This window comes from Diplotaxodon limnothrissa, linkage group LG11, assembly GCF_057381915.1.
Source record: "Diplotaxodon limnothrissa isolate DT_005_m linkage group LG11, D_limnothrissa_male_GT1.1, whole genome shotgun sequence".
NCBI lineage: Eukaryota > Metazoa > Chordata > Actinopteri > Cichliformes > Cichlidae > Diplotaxodon > Diplotaxodon limnothrissa.
In genome coordinates this window covers 7,995,484-8,010,687 of record NC_140606.1, presented here as the reverse complement: position 1 = coordinate 8,010,687, position 15,204 = coordinate 7,995,484, and the positions used below count along the sequence as shown (strand labels likewise).

The window sequence follows — 15,204 nt, the reverse complement described above, 5'->3', positions numbered from 1 at the left end:
TGCAGAATTGCAAATTAGCTCCCGGAAAAATCGAATTAATTGGCCATCCTCACAGGCTTCTTGTCAAAGTTTGGGCTGATGTGTCAACGATTCCCCTCCACGATTCATCTCCAGAACAGCTCTGCACAGTAGAGGAACACAGCAGGGAGGAGGGGGGCGACCAAAAAAAGAGAAAAACAAATGAGCAAAGCAAAGTACTCCATAACAACAAAACTACCCTCTGCGCATCAATTAATAAAGCACTTCAATTATGGCAAAACTTTCCCGAGTTGACTTCTCCTAACCACACAATAATTCACTCAACCAGGCGCCTGTCACTTCGTCCTCGCTCCAATTTCATAATCAGCTAGTGTCAAACTGAAGGACAGTGTTCGCCTGTGGCTTTTCAACGGCGAACAAGCTGAAATAATGATGTTATTGTGGCTTCTGCTTTTCACAGACGGTATGATTTTGGACATAAATTCAATCAAGTCATTCTTTAAAGTTTTTCTAACAACGTAACCTTTTTTTCTACAGTTATATTTTGTGTCTTTCAACCCCCATATTTTAACTCATAATCTACTCTTATGCATGATCAATGAGACATTTAAACCCGTCTTATTTCTATTCAAAAAACCTACAAAGTATTATGCGTGCAGGGCTGCTGTGGCGGACAGAGAGCTGCAGCTGCTTCCAGTTTGCCAATATTTGTCTTAACGCGCCATCTAGTGCTGATCACAGTTATTACAAGTGCAATACAACAACTTTAATACAAGTTTAAATTTGCCCGTACACTTCTCGCAAAAAGACAAACTGACAGCTTAATTATGTCAGTTTGATTTAATTTAATGACCTTTAACACGAGGTGCTCTCCTTACATACTCGCCTTTAAAACCAGGGCTGTCAAACGTATTTTACTTTGTGGGGCATAAAACCCCAATTTAAACTCAAGTGGACAGGACCAGTAACGCTGCTGCCTAACAACCCATAAAAACAACAACTTTCTTTTATTGTAACAAAGTTTAATTATTAAGCACAGTCAAAATAATAGACCGTCCACTTATAATACTGATGATGAGCAGCCCTGTGATGATTTCAATAAAAATTGCTCAATTTTCCCAGAAAAATGATCATGTACAGCAGTAAATTTTAAGTTTAGCTTTAAGAAATATATTCAGATTACAGATAAAAGTACTGACAGGTATTACCCAGATTTTTAATACATTAATACTTTTTTACAGAAAAAGATCTGCTTATACAGAGAAGATAGAAAATAGTGAAGAAAGGAAATATTATTTTATTTAATGAGGTACTAACAATAAAAAAGCCTCAATTTTTATCATTTAACGCTCTACCTTTTACTGACTTTGGGGTAAAATGCCAGCTCATAGGTAATGTCTGTGTCACTAGGGATACTCTAGGCCACAGTGGACACTCTGGCAGGCTGGTTCTGGCCCCCCAGCCACGTGTTTGGCACCGCTAGACTAGACTAAATCAATAAATTTCTTTCACACCATGGCCATAAATTTCAAACTTTTGACAGTGCTGGATTTTTGTGTTGCTTAAAGATTTTTGGTTTGTTCCAGCAGCGTGGTTTAATCACATACTTTCACATGTAGTCAATATTTTCTATTAACGATATATGACATTGTGTGACAGGTCTATATTAAATGGTGGCAAAACCTTTTTAAACTCAAAGACATGATTTTCTTACATTCATTTGCATCTTTATAATATACTGTACTGTTTCACTTAGTTTAGTTCTTACAATCTTGGAGCAACTGTGGTCATATCATTTCCTCAGTATCTCATTATTTTTGATTAAATGAGATTGGCAGAGCCTTCATTTACAGCAAAGCAGGTAATTCTGTATTATTTAAATCCTTCATGCAACTGCAGTAAAACGAGCCTGTTCGTGTTTGTGACACAGGTTTAAATGTCTTTAATAAAGCATGTAAAAAATGCACAGCAGGATAAACAAAGGTGGGTTTATTTGCAAAAATAAATAATGTAAATGTCTGTACAAATGAGTCCACTACAAAATAAAGGCCCAACCATCAAAGCAGAGCCACAAACATGTCTGTGCAATAGTAGAGCTTAATATCAATTTAGTCTCATTGTGAGTCCCAGTGTGTCCCTGTGGTGTCCTAAAATCCAGTGTGGGGTCAAAGTGCAACACAGGCCGGGGTTTCCTGGGCGCCATCCATCTGCTGGTCAGAGTACAGAACGGTATTTACAGGCAAACATGATCCACACTGCGCACGCGTTCTCGGGATAAACGAACACCCGAACGCGGACAGCCAGCCTCACGTGATCGCCACGACAACACACTATCTCCTCACAGAAGGGGGACCTGCATGAAAAATAAGACATTCAGAGCATGGAACGCAAAATAATGTGTGAGAAAAATATTCAGGGAATAAAACCAGTTTAATATTCTGGATTGTTTGTGACAAAGGGACAAAACTGAAGGCTGAGTGTTTGTGAATGTGCGCAGGTTATCTAGAAACCTGTCTATGACAGAGGCAGGAAGTAACTGCATGACTTTTGAGTCTATTATTTTCGTGATCATATTCGTGTTCTCAGCTCTGGCAGGAGGTATAACATGTGAAACTGTTACAGTATATGTTGTGGAAAAGACAGGGTCTTACAGGGTCACTTTTTATTTCGAGGCTATTTCCCATCATGCTTTAGAGTAGATGGTGTGCGCATCATTTATTACTCAATACTGACACTATTAGAACATAGACATGTGTGCAGCACTTCAGTCTCTCACACCCTCTACAGGAAAGCCACAGGTAAAGATGAGCCTGAAGTACTGTGCAAAAGTTTGGGCTTCGAGGCCACATAATCACTGGCAACCTTTCAAAAGTCATTGAAGTTTTCATACAGCTTTGTTCTCTAGTTGTGATATTTTAACATTTAGTTTAGTTGTATATTACCTGAGGCAGGTGGCAAAGGCCCGACGAGCGTTACGGTGAAGAAAGTGTATAGGGAAGCCTTTGAAAGTGTGCCCGTCTGGCACGGCCCTCCTCACGGCGTCCTGGAACTCCTCGTTGCCGCAGGAGACACCGGTGCAGCGTTCCAGCTCATAGGCTGACAGAGCTGAGGACAGCAGGTAGGACAGGTGGTCGTCCCACACTGTCGCAAGATCCAGGTCCTGGAGGAGAGCACCCCACAGAGTGGATACATTCCTCAGTAACTGTTACATGTTATGCCACTACAGTCAACTACACAGCAAAGGTATGGTTCACTTATATACCAAAGGTGAAATAAGGCTATAATGGTCATCTGGCATTTTTGTTTTCATCTCTTCAACGTAAATATAAGTGATGTTTAAATAACATACATCATGACTTATTCATATTTTGATGTTTCAAAGAATTATCAGTGTTCTCATCTGTCTCAGTGCTCTGATCAGGCCTCTTTCTAGAGTGCAGGTGAGTTTACCACCATCCAACAACTCCATCACTGTGTTTTACCTTCCTATGCTCAGATACCAGGTAGCGCATCTCCAACTCCAGCTGGTTGCTGGCTGCAGCTGGATCCAGAGACGGGGAGCAGAGCGGAGGCAGAGGGGGCAGAGAGGTGGTGGAGCCTGGAGCACAAACAGACTTAAGGGCCTCTTCACTCATTGCTTTCCACCGTGACTGATTCTGAAGAAAATCAGGTAGGGGGAAGAAAAAGAGGCATTTAGCTGATAATCTCATTCACACAGACCCACTACATTGTCCACTGGGTGCTTTGCTTTAGGCCAGCGTGACAGAATGGGAGTTGCTGATGAATGAAACTGTTACAGATTCAATTTCCTTCCCCGCAAACTGGCTCCTGTTCTGTTGATTGAAGATGGCAATCTTCCAGCGAGCTCTGTGCCCACAGGACCCTGCTCCAGGCTACCTTTGCCCTCTGTCTGCCTAAAAATCACCAGTACTTATTTGATTAGGTTTTCTACGTTGGCCAATCTGATATTGCGGCAGGATTTTCATATTGAGGCTCATTTGCCAAATGTGAACCGTTAAGACAACACCTGCCAACGAAACAAATGTGAATAGCGTAATGATATTTCTCTGGCACTCTTTAATCGCTACAGTAATTTTCTTATTAATAAATACAACAATGGAGCATGGAAAGCAATATAATATGGCTATCCTCCAGCCATACCTCCAAAACGGATGTGCATTATATTACCTGGAAGTCAAATACACAGAGCTCCACAGCATCAGAGGGCTGACAGTTGGCAAGGAAGGTCTGGTGGTTGAAGACACATCCCACAGTTCGGTACGGGTAGGAAGGTTTAGGCTGGGGAGCCAGAGGTGGAGCATCTGGATCTATAGGACGGTGGAGGTATCTGATCACACACAAGAAATGCAAAGAAAAGTATTACGAAATGAAACAAAACACTAATATTACTCAGTGAGAAATGTCTATGGTCTGTTCTCTTTTTTTAATTTTAGGCAGCTTCCTTGACCTTCTCATATTTAAGATGTACATGATTCTTAAATAACGTAAAATAAATGTGACAAATTGTTCATATGTCCTTGTCCTTCATATATCCTTTAATTCACATCATATTAAGCTCAGATATTCAAACTAATGAAAAACATGCTCCATTAGGCCAGTGCTTCATGGTGAGGAAGAGCTTAAGAAACACTAAAATGTAATCAATTGTTCCTTGGCTCAAAGCCTGGCCCCCAACTTTCATAGAAATCCACTCATGGGATTCCAAGAGATCCTGCTGACTAACGCACAAAGACCGTTTAATGAAGTAAGTGAGGCAAACACAAAAAGCTCACTGTAACTCAGACTGTGTCTGGTTTTAGTTAAAGGGGATACCGAGAAGAGAAGACAACCTTTTCCTTTTTTATAACAGAGTGGTATCCTCTCCAAAGTAACTAATTTCATTTCCTGATAATTAATTATGCTGTACTTCCTTTGAGAAAAGTCCTGTTTAAATCTGACCCTCAAAGGTCTCGTGAAAGGGGGTGAGTTACTTTGCTTATTTGTTAACTATATTAACAAAAAAACAGACCTGTGCGCTGTCAGGCTTTCCCAGAAAGTGATGCTCCCGTCAGTACCACGGGTCAGGACCCAGGCATGTGGCACTCCTTTGGCTTTGGTGCCCACACACACGTATGCATCCATGCCAAAACCCAGCTGGAGGCTGCACAGCAGGGTGGCGTGATCCTCACAGTCCCCCTGTGGAGGACAGAGGGTTATGCTGGGATCTGTTGGGTAGTTTAAAGTGAACTAAATATCTTCATCACATTAGTGCGTTGTTTGTTGTGTTTTAAGAGAAATGTTCATTTTTGTCTTCTGGTTCAGTTAGGTCATATGTTAATCCTGATGTGACTTCTCAAAACAGAGAGCCTCCAGCACGCTCCCCTCTCAGAAGATCATGAGATGTAGTTGAAATCACAGAAAGCTAGTGAGTGGCTGGAGAATGAACTGCCATGTTCAACAGGGCCTCTGTTTCTATCTCTAAGGCTGCACGACACACAAGTTGAATCTGGAAAGATTTAAGCTTTAATCTCGAAGTATTAAGAACAACATTTTACTGCTTCAAATCTGAGATGTTACAACTGTTTTCTCAGAATATCGTAACATTAATTTTATTCCCAAAAATGTACCTTTACTCTTAAAATATTAAAACCTTTCCCTTTAAAACCTTGCAACCTTTCAGCTTTATTCTCAACATGTTTTAACTATTTTGTCAAACAACCTTAAGACTTGATTTTAAAACATTAAAGCTATAAAAATATTGTGGCTTTAAACCCAAACAATACAAATTTAATTCCAAATCATTGAAGCTTTGATTCCAACATATTATAATATCTAATTCTTCTTAAATAATTCTTCTTGAATCTTTTTGTTTTTATAGAAGAAGAAAATAAATATAGCTCATTTTCTTAAGATTTTTCTGTTTTTGTATTTGTTGCCATTTAAATTTCCCACATGATGCGAGCAGCTGCAGGGAATTTATTGCCATGCAATTTCCTGCTTCGATTTAACGACAAATTCAGCGCCTCTTGTAGTTCCTGTTTCAGGTTAACAGCACATCATGAATCCCTAAGTGATGATGTCAGGATCCACTGACAGAATACTTCAGATTTTTGGGAGATAACTTAGAGAAGAAAAAACAAAGAGGTGGAGCATGTTGGGCATATAGGAGTTGGTAAAAAGGATCATGAAATGCATTTTTGTTTATTTTATTAATCTAAAAGACGTTTCAAATAATTATCTTTTTTATTTAATCCAATCCAAGTCCCACAAACTCCCGTTCATTGAAGCTAATCTCACGAGTGTCTCTGGCAGCCAACTTGATTACAGCCTTGTAAAGTCCTTGTTATGCATTTAAATTCAACTCAGTGACAGCTTGGTTTCTTCATTCCCACCAGCATTTACACTCTGCTGGAATCTCCTACAGCAGAACAAGTGTAGGTGTGGCCTAAACTCACATTGGCTGCATGTGGCTAATTTCATGCTGATATTTAAGCAGACAGAATTCTGTTTTCACACCGACCTTGCCTAATTCCTCATGTCAGTACAAGAGTCTCTTTAAACAAAACACAATATCTTGTTCTCGCTACACTGTTAGCCTTTCTCAGAAGTACCCAATTCAAAGAAGAAGCCTCCTGGAGAGGAAATAAGCTCTGGAGTCATTAAATTGTCCATGACAGTAAGCAACTCTTGTTTCATTCGTACAAGTTTTCCTGTAAAGAAGCCTGGGTTGAGCTGGGGACTGTTGCTGCTGCGTGCTGGCTCGGGCTACGGGCAAGTCAGAATGATAGATGTTCCCCAGAAGTGCTAATATGGACGGCAGCATCGGAACAGGCTGAGCAGGACTGATGAGGCTAAATTAATTTTCCCTCAAATGAAACTCATAAATCACAGCTGACAAGGGCCACTTTGTGAGAGTTGTGTTGTGTCTGTCTTGCCAGGGAACATTTATCCCGTGGTGGTCTGGGAAATTCCCCGCTATCTAGTCGAGAAATGAGAATGCAGCAGTCAGTCAACTGTGCACAAATCCTTCTTTCTCAGAAACCACACAGTCAGCCTTACTCGGAAATGCGGCTAGCGTAAACGTGGCCAAATCAAGCTCTGTGATTGTGGAACAAAACTTTACTTTTAGGGGCCAACGCAACGCAAACCTGTGACTTCACTGAAAATGTACAGTGTAGCCAGAGGAAAATGACTGAGATCACGTGAGGCTAGGTTGTTTGTGTGTGCATGCAACTGTGTTAATTCTATTCACTTGAAAGTGCTCAATCCAGCTCCTTATTTTAATACTTGTATTTTACTTAACTAGCTTCAAATGCCACAAGGTGAAAGTGTCAAAAACATTTGGAACAACACAAATGTTTGTTTGGTTTGGTACTTTTGCTGTCCTTTAGCTTAGCCCACAAGTCCATTAATCTTTTTCCACTTATCATGTCGCCAGTCTAACCCAGAGACAACCACCCAAACAATCACCAATTACCCTAACACCACTAACTAGAAGCCCGAGTCCCCACATAGTTGCAGGGAGAAAATGCAAACTGCACACAGAAAGGATCCATTGATCGTGGATTCAAACTCAGAACTGTCTTGCTGTGGGGCAACAGTGCTAACCACCATACCAAACTCCTAATATACCAAGATATTTTGTAGTGAAGTGAAAAAGTGTGAAAAACAGTGCAAAATTATCCAAGACAATGTCTATGTGCCTTTTTTTTTAATCACTGATCATCTCCTTTACTAGAATTTATGCTTCAGTGGGAAATCTAAGCAGCAGCTATGTCGTATCGCCATAACCTGACATCAACTTTCCTAGAAACGCAACTACACATCGGGCTGTCGCAGCCTGACAACTATGATTGGCCTGCTCAGTACTGTTAAATTCTCCTGTACATTTCAAGCTACTTTTTCACTGCACCTCTTGGATTTGTCAGTGAGAAAAATAAAGATCATCACTTCAGTATAAGGACTAATAATCATAGCATCAACAAAGGAACCCACAAATGTCAGCAAATTCCTAAAGGGACGCTGTTGAAACTATGGAAGGGGACGTGAGGGAATAACATGAGGGGCAAATAGATTTACACCAACTACACTGACAACAAAAAAGAGTGAGGACTTGAGAGTGAGATTTGTTTCTACTGGCTGGGACTGCATATGAAATACAGCGAGAGGACAACGCATATAAAACACATAATGCACCTGCACAACATCATCCACTTTGTGGGTTACGTAGAGGTTCCTCGCACAAGCCTAAAATCAGGCCAGTGAGCTCCACTGTTGTTCCCCTTCCTTTTCAGCCAATTGCTTTCTACCTAACATCGTCACAGCAGAGCTATACTGTTTGTTTTTTTGGAGGTCTCAATTTAACAGACAAATGCAGGACATTATCAGCTGGTATGTTGTGGATAAAAACCTATGTCCTGCCAAAGATATATGAACTCGTGATTTGCTTCACTGTGCTGAAAAAGAAGTCTGACATTTTGATGCAGAGTTTCTTTCTTTTAACGCATCAGTATGTGATTTACATGAAACAATGCATCCCCTTTTGAAGCATTCATTTGTCATTTTTATCAGCTGAAACACAGTCTGTGTTTGCATCAGCAAGCTCTTGAATAGCAGCCGAGTGATACCATCGTTTGCATGGTGGCGCACTGTTTTTAGATCTAGACTTTGCCTTGGACTTGCTTGAAGATAACTTGGGGTAAACATTAACTAAAGCCCAAAACATAATAGTACAGCTAGAACTTTAGGAACTGTCTCGCTTGACTTGTCGCATCGCATCCCAGGATTTATTTAGTGTTTAATGGCTTTTCTGCTTCATGAGATCTGAGTACAGTCCCAGTGAGTGGCAGATAAATGACGAATTTAATTTAGAAGAAAAAAGTAACATATCAGTTTACTAGAACTTTGGTAACAGATGTAATTATCTGCCATTGTTTTGATCTGTGACAATAAGAGATCTAACAGTACAGAGGATGCACTGTCTTGGAAAATGAATCATTCCTACTTTGAGGCTGCCAAGTGGCCGGGAACCTCTCCTTACCTTCCCTCGACACAGGAAAGCCATTAATGTGCACCACTGCTCCTGCTTGCCTCCTCCTCCCACCACCGGAGCCTTCTCGTGGGCTAGAAGGCTGACGAAGCGGGCCGCCTGCCGAGGGCTCTCCAGGAGGCGGCCCGCCCGGAGGACACGTACATAGGAGCAGACTGGCCTGTTGACGCCATTCTCATCCTGCAGAGTGTGCAGACACACACCCAGAGGAAAGGAAAGGCCAAGAAGGTGACATGAAATATTTGGTGAACTGGTTTTGATGTTAATAGAATGAGCACAGATGCTTCCTTTTAAAAACACAAATCAACCAATAAAGTGATGAAATGCGCGGGGTGGGGGTGTCAATACGATAGACAAACCTGTGCAAAAATCTTGACCAGCTTGGTCTGATTTGACGGACGGATCTCCAGGAACTCCCTCCACCACTGTTTGGCATAAACCAAGAAGAGCCTCTCCTTCTCGGCCGCCCTCTGCCTCTCCAGTGATTGCTAAATGAAAAACACAGTGACATCACTCCCTCACAACGAAGGCTGTCATGTTTCTTTTACAGCCTCTTTATCTCCACTCTGAGGACGACTGATTCTTAAAAAGCATTAATGGGATTCTGTTGTAATGAGTCACTGGTAGTTCACGGAGATTGATTTATGAATAATGAAACAGAGGAATAAATAGATGCTGACCTGTGTGCTGATGATGTCAGCACTCAGAATCTCTGGGAGAGGAGGGTAGAGCTCCAGGCTGACTGTCAAAACACCAGCTGGGACTTTGGATTCACTTCCTGGTGACAAACACACTGTTTACTTAAAGATGTTGCCAGAAAAACCAAGCAAAAAGCAAAATTGCCAGGTTTGTAATTTGTAAAGTCAAAGTTTTATCATTAAATGTAAGATTAAACGACCCATACGTTTCTAAGTACTCATAATTATCCCAGTAGGGAGCAAGATTTCTGTAAAAAAAAAAATCAATCAAATTAAATGTTTTAAGAAAAGTAAACTTATGGTGAATATGGTTGCATTATTTCTTGACCTATTGTTTAAATTCTGTTAATGAGTAGAGTGTCACTCGGGAGGGGGCTTCAATGGATGAAGAAAGGTGAAGAAAACAGATGTACAAAGAGGAGTTGGGTCTGTAAGGTTTTAAGTTGTATGTGAGACTGAATACTAATGGATGACAAAACGACTGACTGGCTAGGCAGAGAGATCGAGCTGGGAAGCATGTGTAGCAGGTTAGAGTGATTCAAGACAGATTTAGAAATATGCTAACAAGTGAAGAAATGGAGTTGAGAAGACTGAAGGAGTACTTTGAGGAGCAGATGAATGAAGAAAATGAGAGAGAAAGGAGGATGGATGGAGGACAGTGAATCAGGAAGAGCCAAGGATTGGTAAGGAGGATGGGAGGGCAGCTATAAGGGGATGCAGAGTGGAAAGGCAGTTGGTCCAGACACCATATCTGTGGAGGTATGGAGATGTCTAGGAGAAAGTGGACTTTTTAACCAGATTGTTTAACACAAGAACACGGGTGGGGAAGAACAAGGGTGATGTGCAGAGCTGTAGTAACTACAGAGGGATAAAGCTGATGGGGCCATTACCATGAAGATATGGGAAAGAGTTGCTGAAGCTAAGTTAATATAGGTGATGATAGAATGATAGAATAGAATAGAATTCAACTTTATTGTCATTGCACATGCACAGGTACAGGGCAACGAAATGCCCTGTACCTGTGATGATCAGGTGATGATCAGCGAGCATCAGTATGGCCTCATGCAGGGAAAGAGCACTACAGATGTGATGTTATGTTTAAGAGTATCAGACATTACCAATCAAATTTTCTTCAAGTTTTCCAAAGATTTTTGTGTTTCCAGACCTTTCTTCCAGCATGAGTGGTAAACAAATTACACTGGCTTACACATTAGGACAGTACTAATTCTGGAGGGCTTGTGTTCCTGCACAGCAGAGACCTAGTCATAAAATCCATCTAAAGACTCAAATCTTGAAGCATGATTAAATAAATGCAGCATTCAGTTAAAAACACTGTCTTAAAAAGTTACTAAGTGGCAATAGTAACATCAGATTATTATTACTGGAAAACACGGATATCATTACATGAATGCACAACAGACCACGCTTATTCTGTGCAACTGTGCCCCATGAGACGCAGGAATAGGGGGCAGTTTCTAAGTCCCTTTTAAATATTGACCCCATGTAAATCGTGTTTCTGTAGGTGTACCACCACCATTATTCAATTTTAAAATGTGTCATTGTATTGATTTAGCTCTCTGCCACTTTTACACTGTATTATTCTTTTTCCACATCATAGCTCCACCACAGCGAGCCATGAAGTAGTGACTCTGAGAAGTCAGACTGGCAGATCAGTAATTGGGGTGTCTGCAGACATTGAATTTTGAGTCCAAGTCTAAGGGTAATGTATCACAGGAGGAACAACAGAATGTTACCATACTGATATTATGTCCCACCCTTACTATATCCGATGTAATTGGAATTATATAACCTACACTCCATTATAAACTACTCATAAAATTACAAGAACGTTTTAATTAGTATAGCATCAAGTGAGTTCAACCTTCAGGATATTGATGTTGTCAGTTAAGTAGCAGAGGTGATTGTTCATCCGTTTCAGCTGCTTTGATGCTACTGAAATTAACAGGTGCACTGGAGGGGCAGCAGTGAGACAACCCCCAAAATAGGAATCATTTTACAGGTATAATCCACTGACATGTTTTCCCTCCTCATCTTTTTTTGACTGTTTTTCACTGGTTTTGCTTTGGTTAGTGTCAGTGTCACTGCTGATAGCATGAGGTGATACCTGGACCCTACAGAGGTCGCAGTTAGTCCAACTCCTCCACATCAATAACCCCTGCCAGGATTTCTGTGTCTCCCAGCATAGTCTCAAGAGCATGGAGGACATTCCAGGACACAGGCAGTTACTCTAAGACAGCTGGACATCCTTAGATCCTTAACCCATCAGCATGACGGTATCTGCTCCTTTATGCAAGGAGGAACAGGATGAGCACTCCAGAACTACAAAATTATCTTTAGCAGGTCACTAATGGCCCCTGTGTTTTTCACAGATGACAGCAGGTTCACCCTGAGTACATGTGACAGATGCAAAGGGGTTTGGAGAATGATACTACCTGTAACATAATTCGGCACGACTGGTTTGGTGGTCAGTGAGTGACGGTCAGGGGAGGCATATCTTCACAGACCTCTACAGGCTAGGCAACGGAACCCTGAATGCCATCAGATATCAGGATGAAATCACTGGACCCAGTGTCAGACCCCACACTGATACAGTGGGTCATGGATTCCGCCTGGTGCAACACAATGCCCAGCCTCATGGGGTGAGAGTATGGAGGCTGGAGGACGAAGGAATTTATACCACTGACTGGCCCCTCTGCTCAACTAAATCCAATAGAGCACCTCACCCCAGAGCACTGCCGCATCATTTTTTCACTTTTACTGTGGGAGTGTCTTTGAATTCAGCACTTTGTAGGTTGATAATTTTCATTTCCAACCAACACATTAACAGGTCTATACAGCTAGATATCCAGCATGATTTTTTGACTTCTGCTTGTGTTTTTCAAAAATAAAATCAAAAGAACCCTTCATAAGAAACTCTTTGTGCAGAGAGTTTGTTGCTCACCAACTCCCATCAGCTCTACAGCAAAGCAGGTCTTGCTACTGGGCGAGCTTAGAACAGTCCTCCAGTCCAGGAAGTAGGATGAGACAAGCATTGTTTCACTGGAGGTGTCTGTTTTTATCAGCACAAAGTGCACTGGGTCACACATTGACAGCATGGAGGTCGCATCTGCCATCTTACCACTTTCCCCTGGAATACAAAAATTGTAAAATGATACTCTGTACATAGATGGTTTATTAAGTAATACAATAAGAACAGTATTTGTGAGTGACACAAACAGTGGGGGTTAACACACACCTATACCGTCTCTGTGGATTTCTAACAGGAAGCCCTCCTTGAGGTCAGGTTCACAGGCACAGGGCACTGGCTTTGATCGAAACCTCTGGTTGCGGAAGTGCAGGTAGAGTGTGAAGGTAGAACACACCTGACCAGGTAAGGGATCCGGCTCCTGGAGATGCTCCAAAAAGGCTTTGCCTCCAAGCACCTGGAGATACAGACATCGCCTTGATGGGTCGATATTGGCTGAGAAGAGAAAAGCAGAAGAGGAATAATATTATACAAAACAGTCTATGCATCACATTATTATTTGCTTGGTTTGCAAATAATGTTTCTTACTTTTTTTCAGATGAGTGATATCTTTATCGACAAAGTGAGCAGCAGGTTTTGTAGGCGATCCTGTTTCTGCTTCTGTGCCGGCTTCCTACCACGCCAAAACGACACGACAGAACAGTCAGAAAAGATGGGACAGAACTGACACACTGTATTACAGATATGTTTAATCCATACTGAAGGCAAACTTTGAAAGTAAAACGTAGCTATCAAGGGGATCAATACATTGTAAATGTTCGATTTTTGAATGGATGGAATGAAAAATACTTCTAAAATAAAAACCAATCTGGAAAATAGGTCTGAAACTGCATCCAAAAAGCTGGGCAACCTGAGTAAAGTGAAGATCTTTCATCATATCATCTATGATGCCTCTGCGCTGCAGAGCACGCAGGAAATCTGCCTCAGACAGAGACCGACGTGCAGGACCTTGATCATCCCTCACAGTCTCAGCCAGCACCTCTCGGATCTTCCCATGGATATCCATCTGACAAACAGAAGAACAAAATTCCTTCACCTACTTAAAAAATGTGTTTGTGCTTTCTCAACATCCTCTAAAAACAGTCCTTTCCATTTAAACTCTGACTTTGGGAAGTGTGAATATGAAGGCAAACCCATCAGGAAATGTTTTATATCAGTAGACCTATAAGTACCGTCTATTCCGTGCATTATTGATGCGAAATCTTTTCTCATTCATTACTTTTTTCCATTTACTTTTTTAAAATCAATTTTTCAATCAAATCAGCAATAAATGTACGATCGAAAATATAGGATCGAAATTGGTCTTGTGTGCTGTGTGAATTTGTACTTTATCTGCTTATAGAGGCTTGACAGGTAGCTCATATTGGCTGGAAAACAGCAGCAGTTCCCTACGGTGCTTCAAATAATGCTGTCTAAAGAGATGGTGCAGCCAATCTTACCAACTAGGTGATAATATGAGATTTCTCTGTGATGTGCAAATGCAAGGAAATAGCCATTTGTGACATTAAAAAAATATATATATTTGCCCACTATAAACAGCTAGCTTCCCCCGTTCATGAAAAATACCCGTGTATTTGTATGCTGCTTAAGGACTTCAGCATTCAACTGTACATTGTGTACAACACGAATTGCCATAAAATCTATATAGTTTTCTCACCCTGAGCAGATGGTTGTGAATGATTTGCTTCAGCTCGGAAGCTTTCTCTGGAGGCAGCGACATTATTGCTATTATTTGTGCTTTTTAGGCTAAGCTAACTAGCCAGGCTTAGACATGGGTAGTGGTAGAAACATTAAATAACGCCGTTTCTTCTTATATGAGCTATAATGGAACCTTGTATGCATTCGCCATTTTTCGCAGAAATTTTCTTTTCTGACAGCAACAACTACCAGTTTAAACAGTGGCGGAAAAGCGAGCGGGAAGGTTTCTCCGCTGATGCCCGACACCATACTCCGGAAAAAATCAATACCTCGACAATTTTGCTCTAAAGTTACAGGATTTGTAAGAATCGACATATAAACCACGATATAAGTATTTTTGGTGGTATATTTATTGTAGTTTTAGTTCATTTTTGCTCACCAATTATTCCCAATTTTATTCAGGGATATTTTTACGTACCCCAATCGCATCACGAATTGCGACGACATGAGAAAGACCCTTGAATTGTAGTTTAAATTATAGCTACTATTTCTTATGTGTAGCTTTTTTGTATGTGGTATCGCTTTCTTACCAAGACAAGACATAAATGGATCAAAGTATGTATATCGTGTATATTCGGTGTGCATAACCTGCTTTGGACAAAGGAATAAACATTTAAATGCAACTTTGTAAGATTAAACGACCCGTACGTTTCTAAGTACTTATAATTATCCCAGTAGGGAGCAAAATCTCTGTAAAAAAAAATCAATCAAATTAAATGTTTTAAGAAAAGTAA

The 15,204-nt window shown here is 40.9% G+C and overlaps 1 protein-coding gene across 1 annotated transcript; it reads right to left on the bottom strand.

The window, feature by feature from the left end:
* Positions 1–2,193: 2,193 nt before the first annotated feature.
* cep76 (centrosomal protein 76) lies at positions 2,194–14,492 on the bottom strand. The gene is made up of 13 exons (XM_085365013.1): positions 14,430–14,492; positions 13,623–13,778; positions 13,301–13,385; positions 12,983–13,207; positions 12,689–12,874; positions 9,709–9,806; positions 9,388–9,516; positions 9,020–9,208; positions 5,009–5,175; positions 4,168–4,327; positions 3,462–3,635; positions 2,922–3,139; positions 2,194–2,332 (listed from the first exon to the last, which is right to left on the bottom strand). Exons 1-13 carry the CDS (start codon positions 14,490–14,492, stop codon positions 2,194–2,196), a joined length of 1,989 nt encoding a protein of 662 aa, XP_085221139.1.
* Between the last annotated feature and the right edge of the window lie 712 nt (positions 14,493–15,204).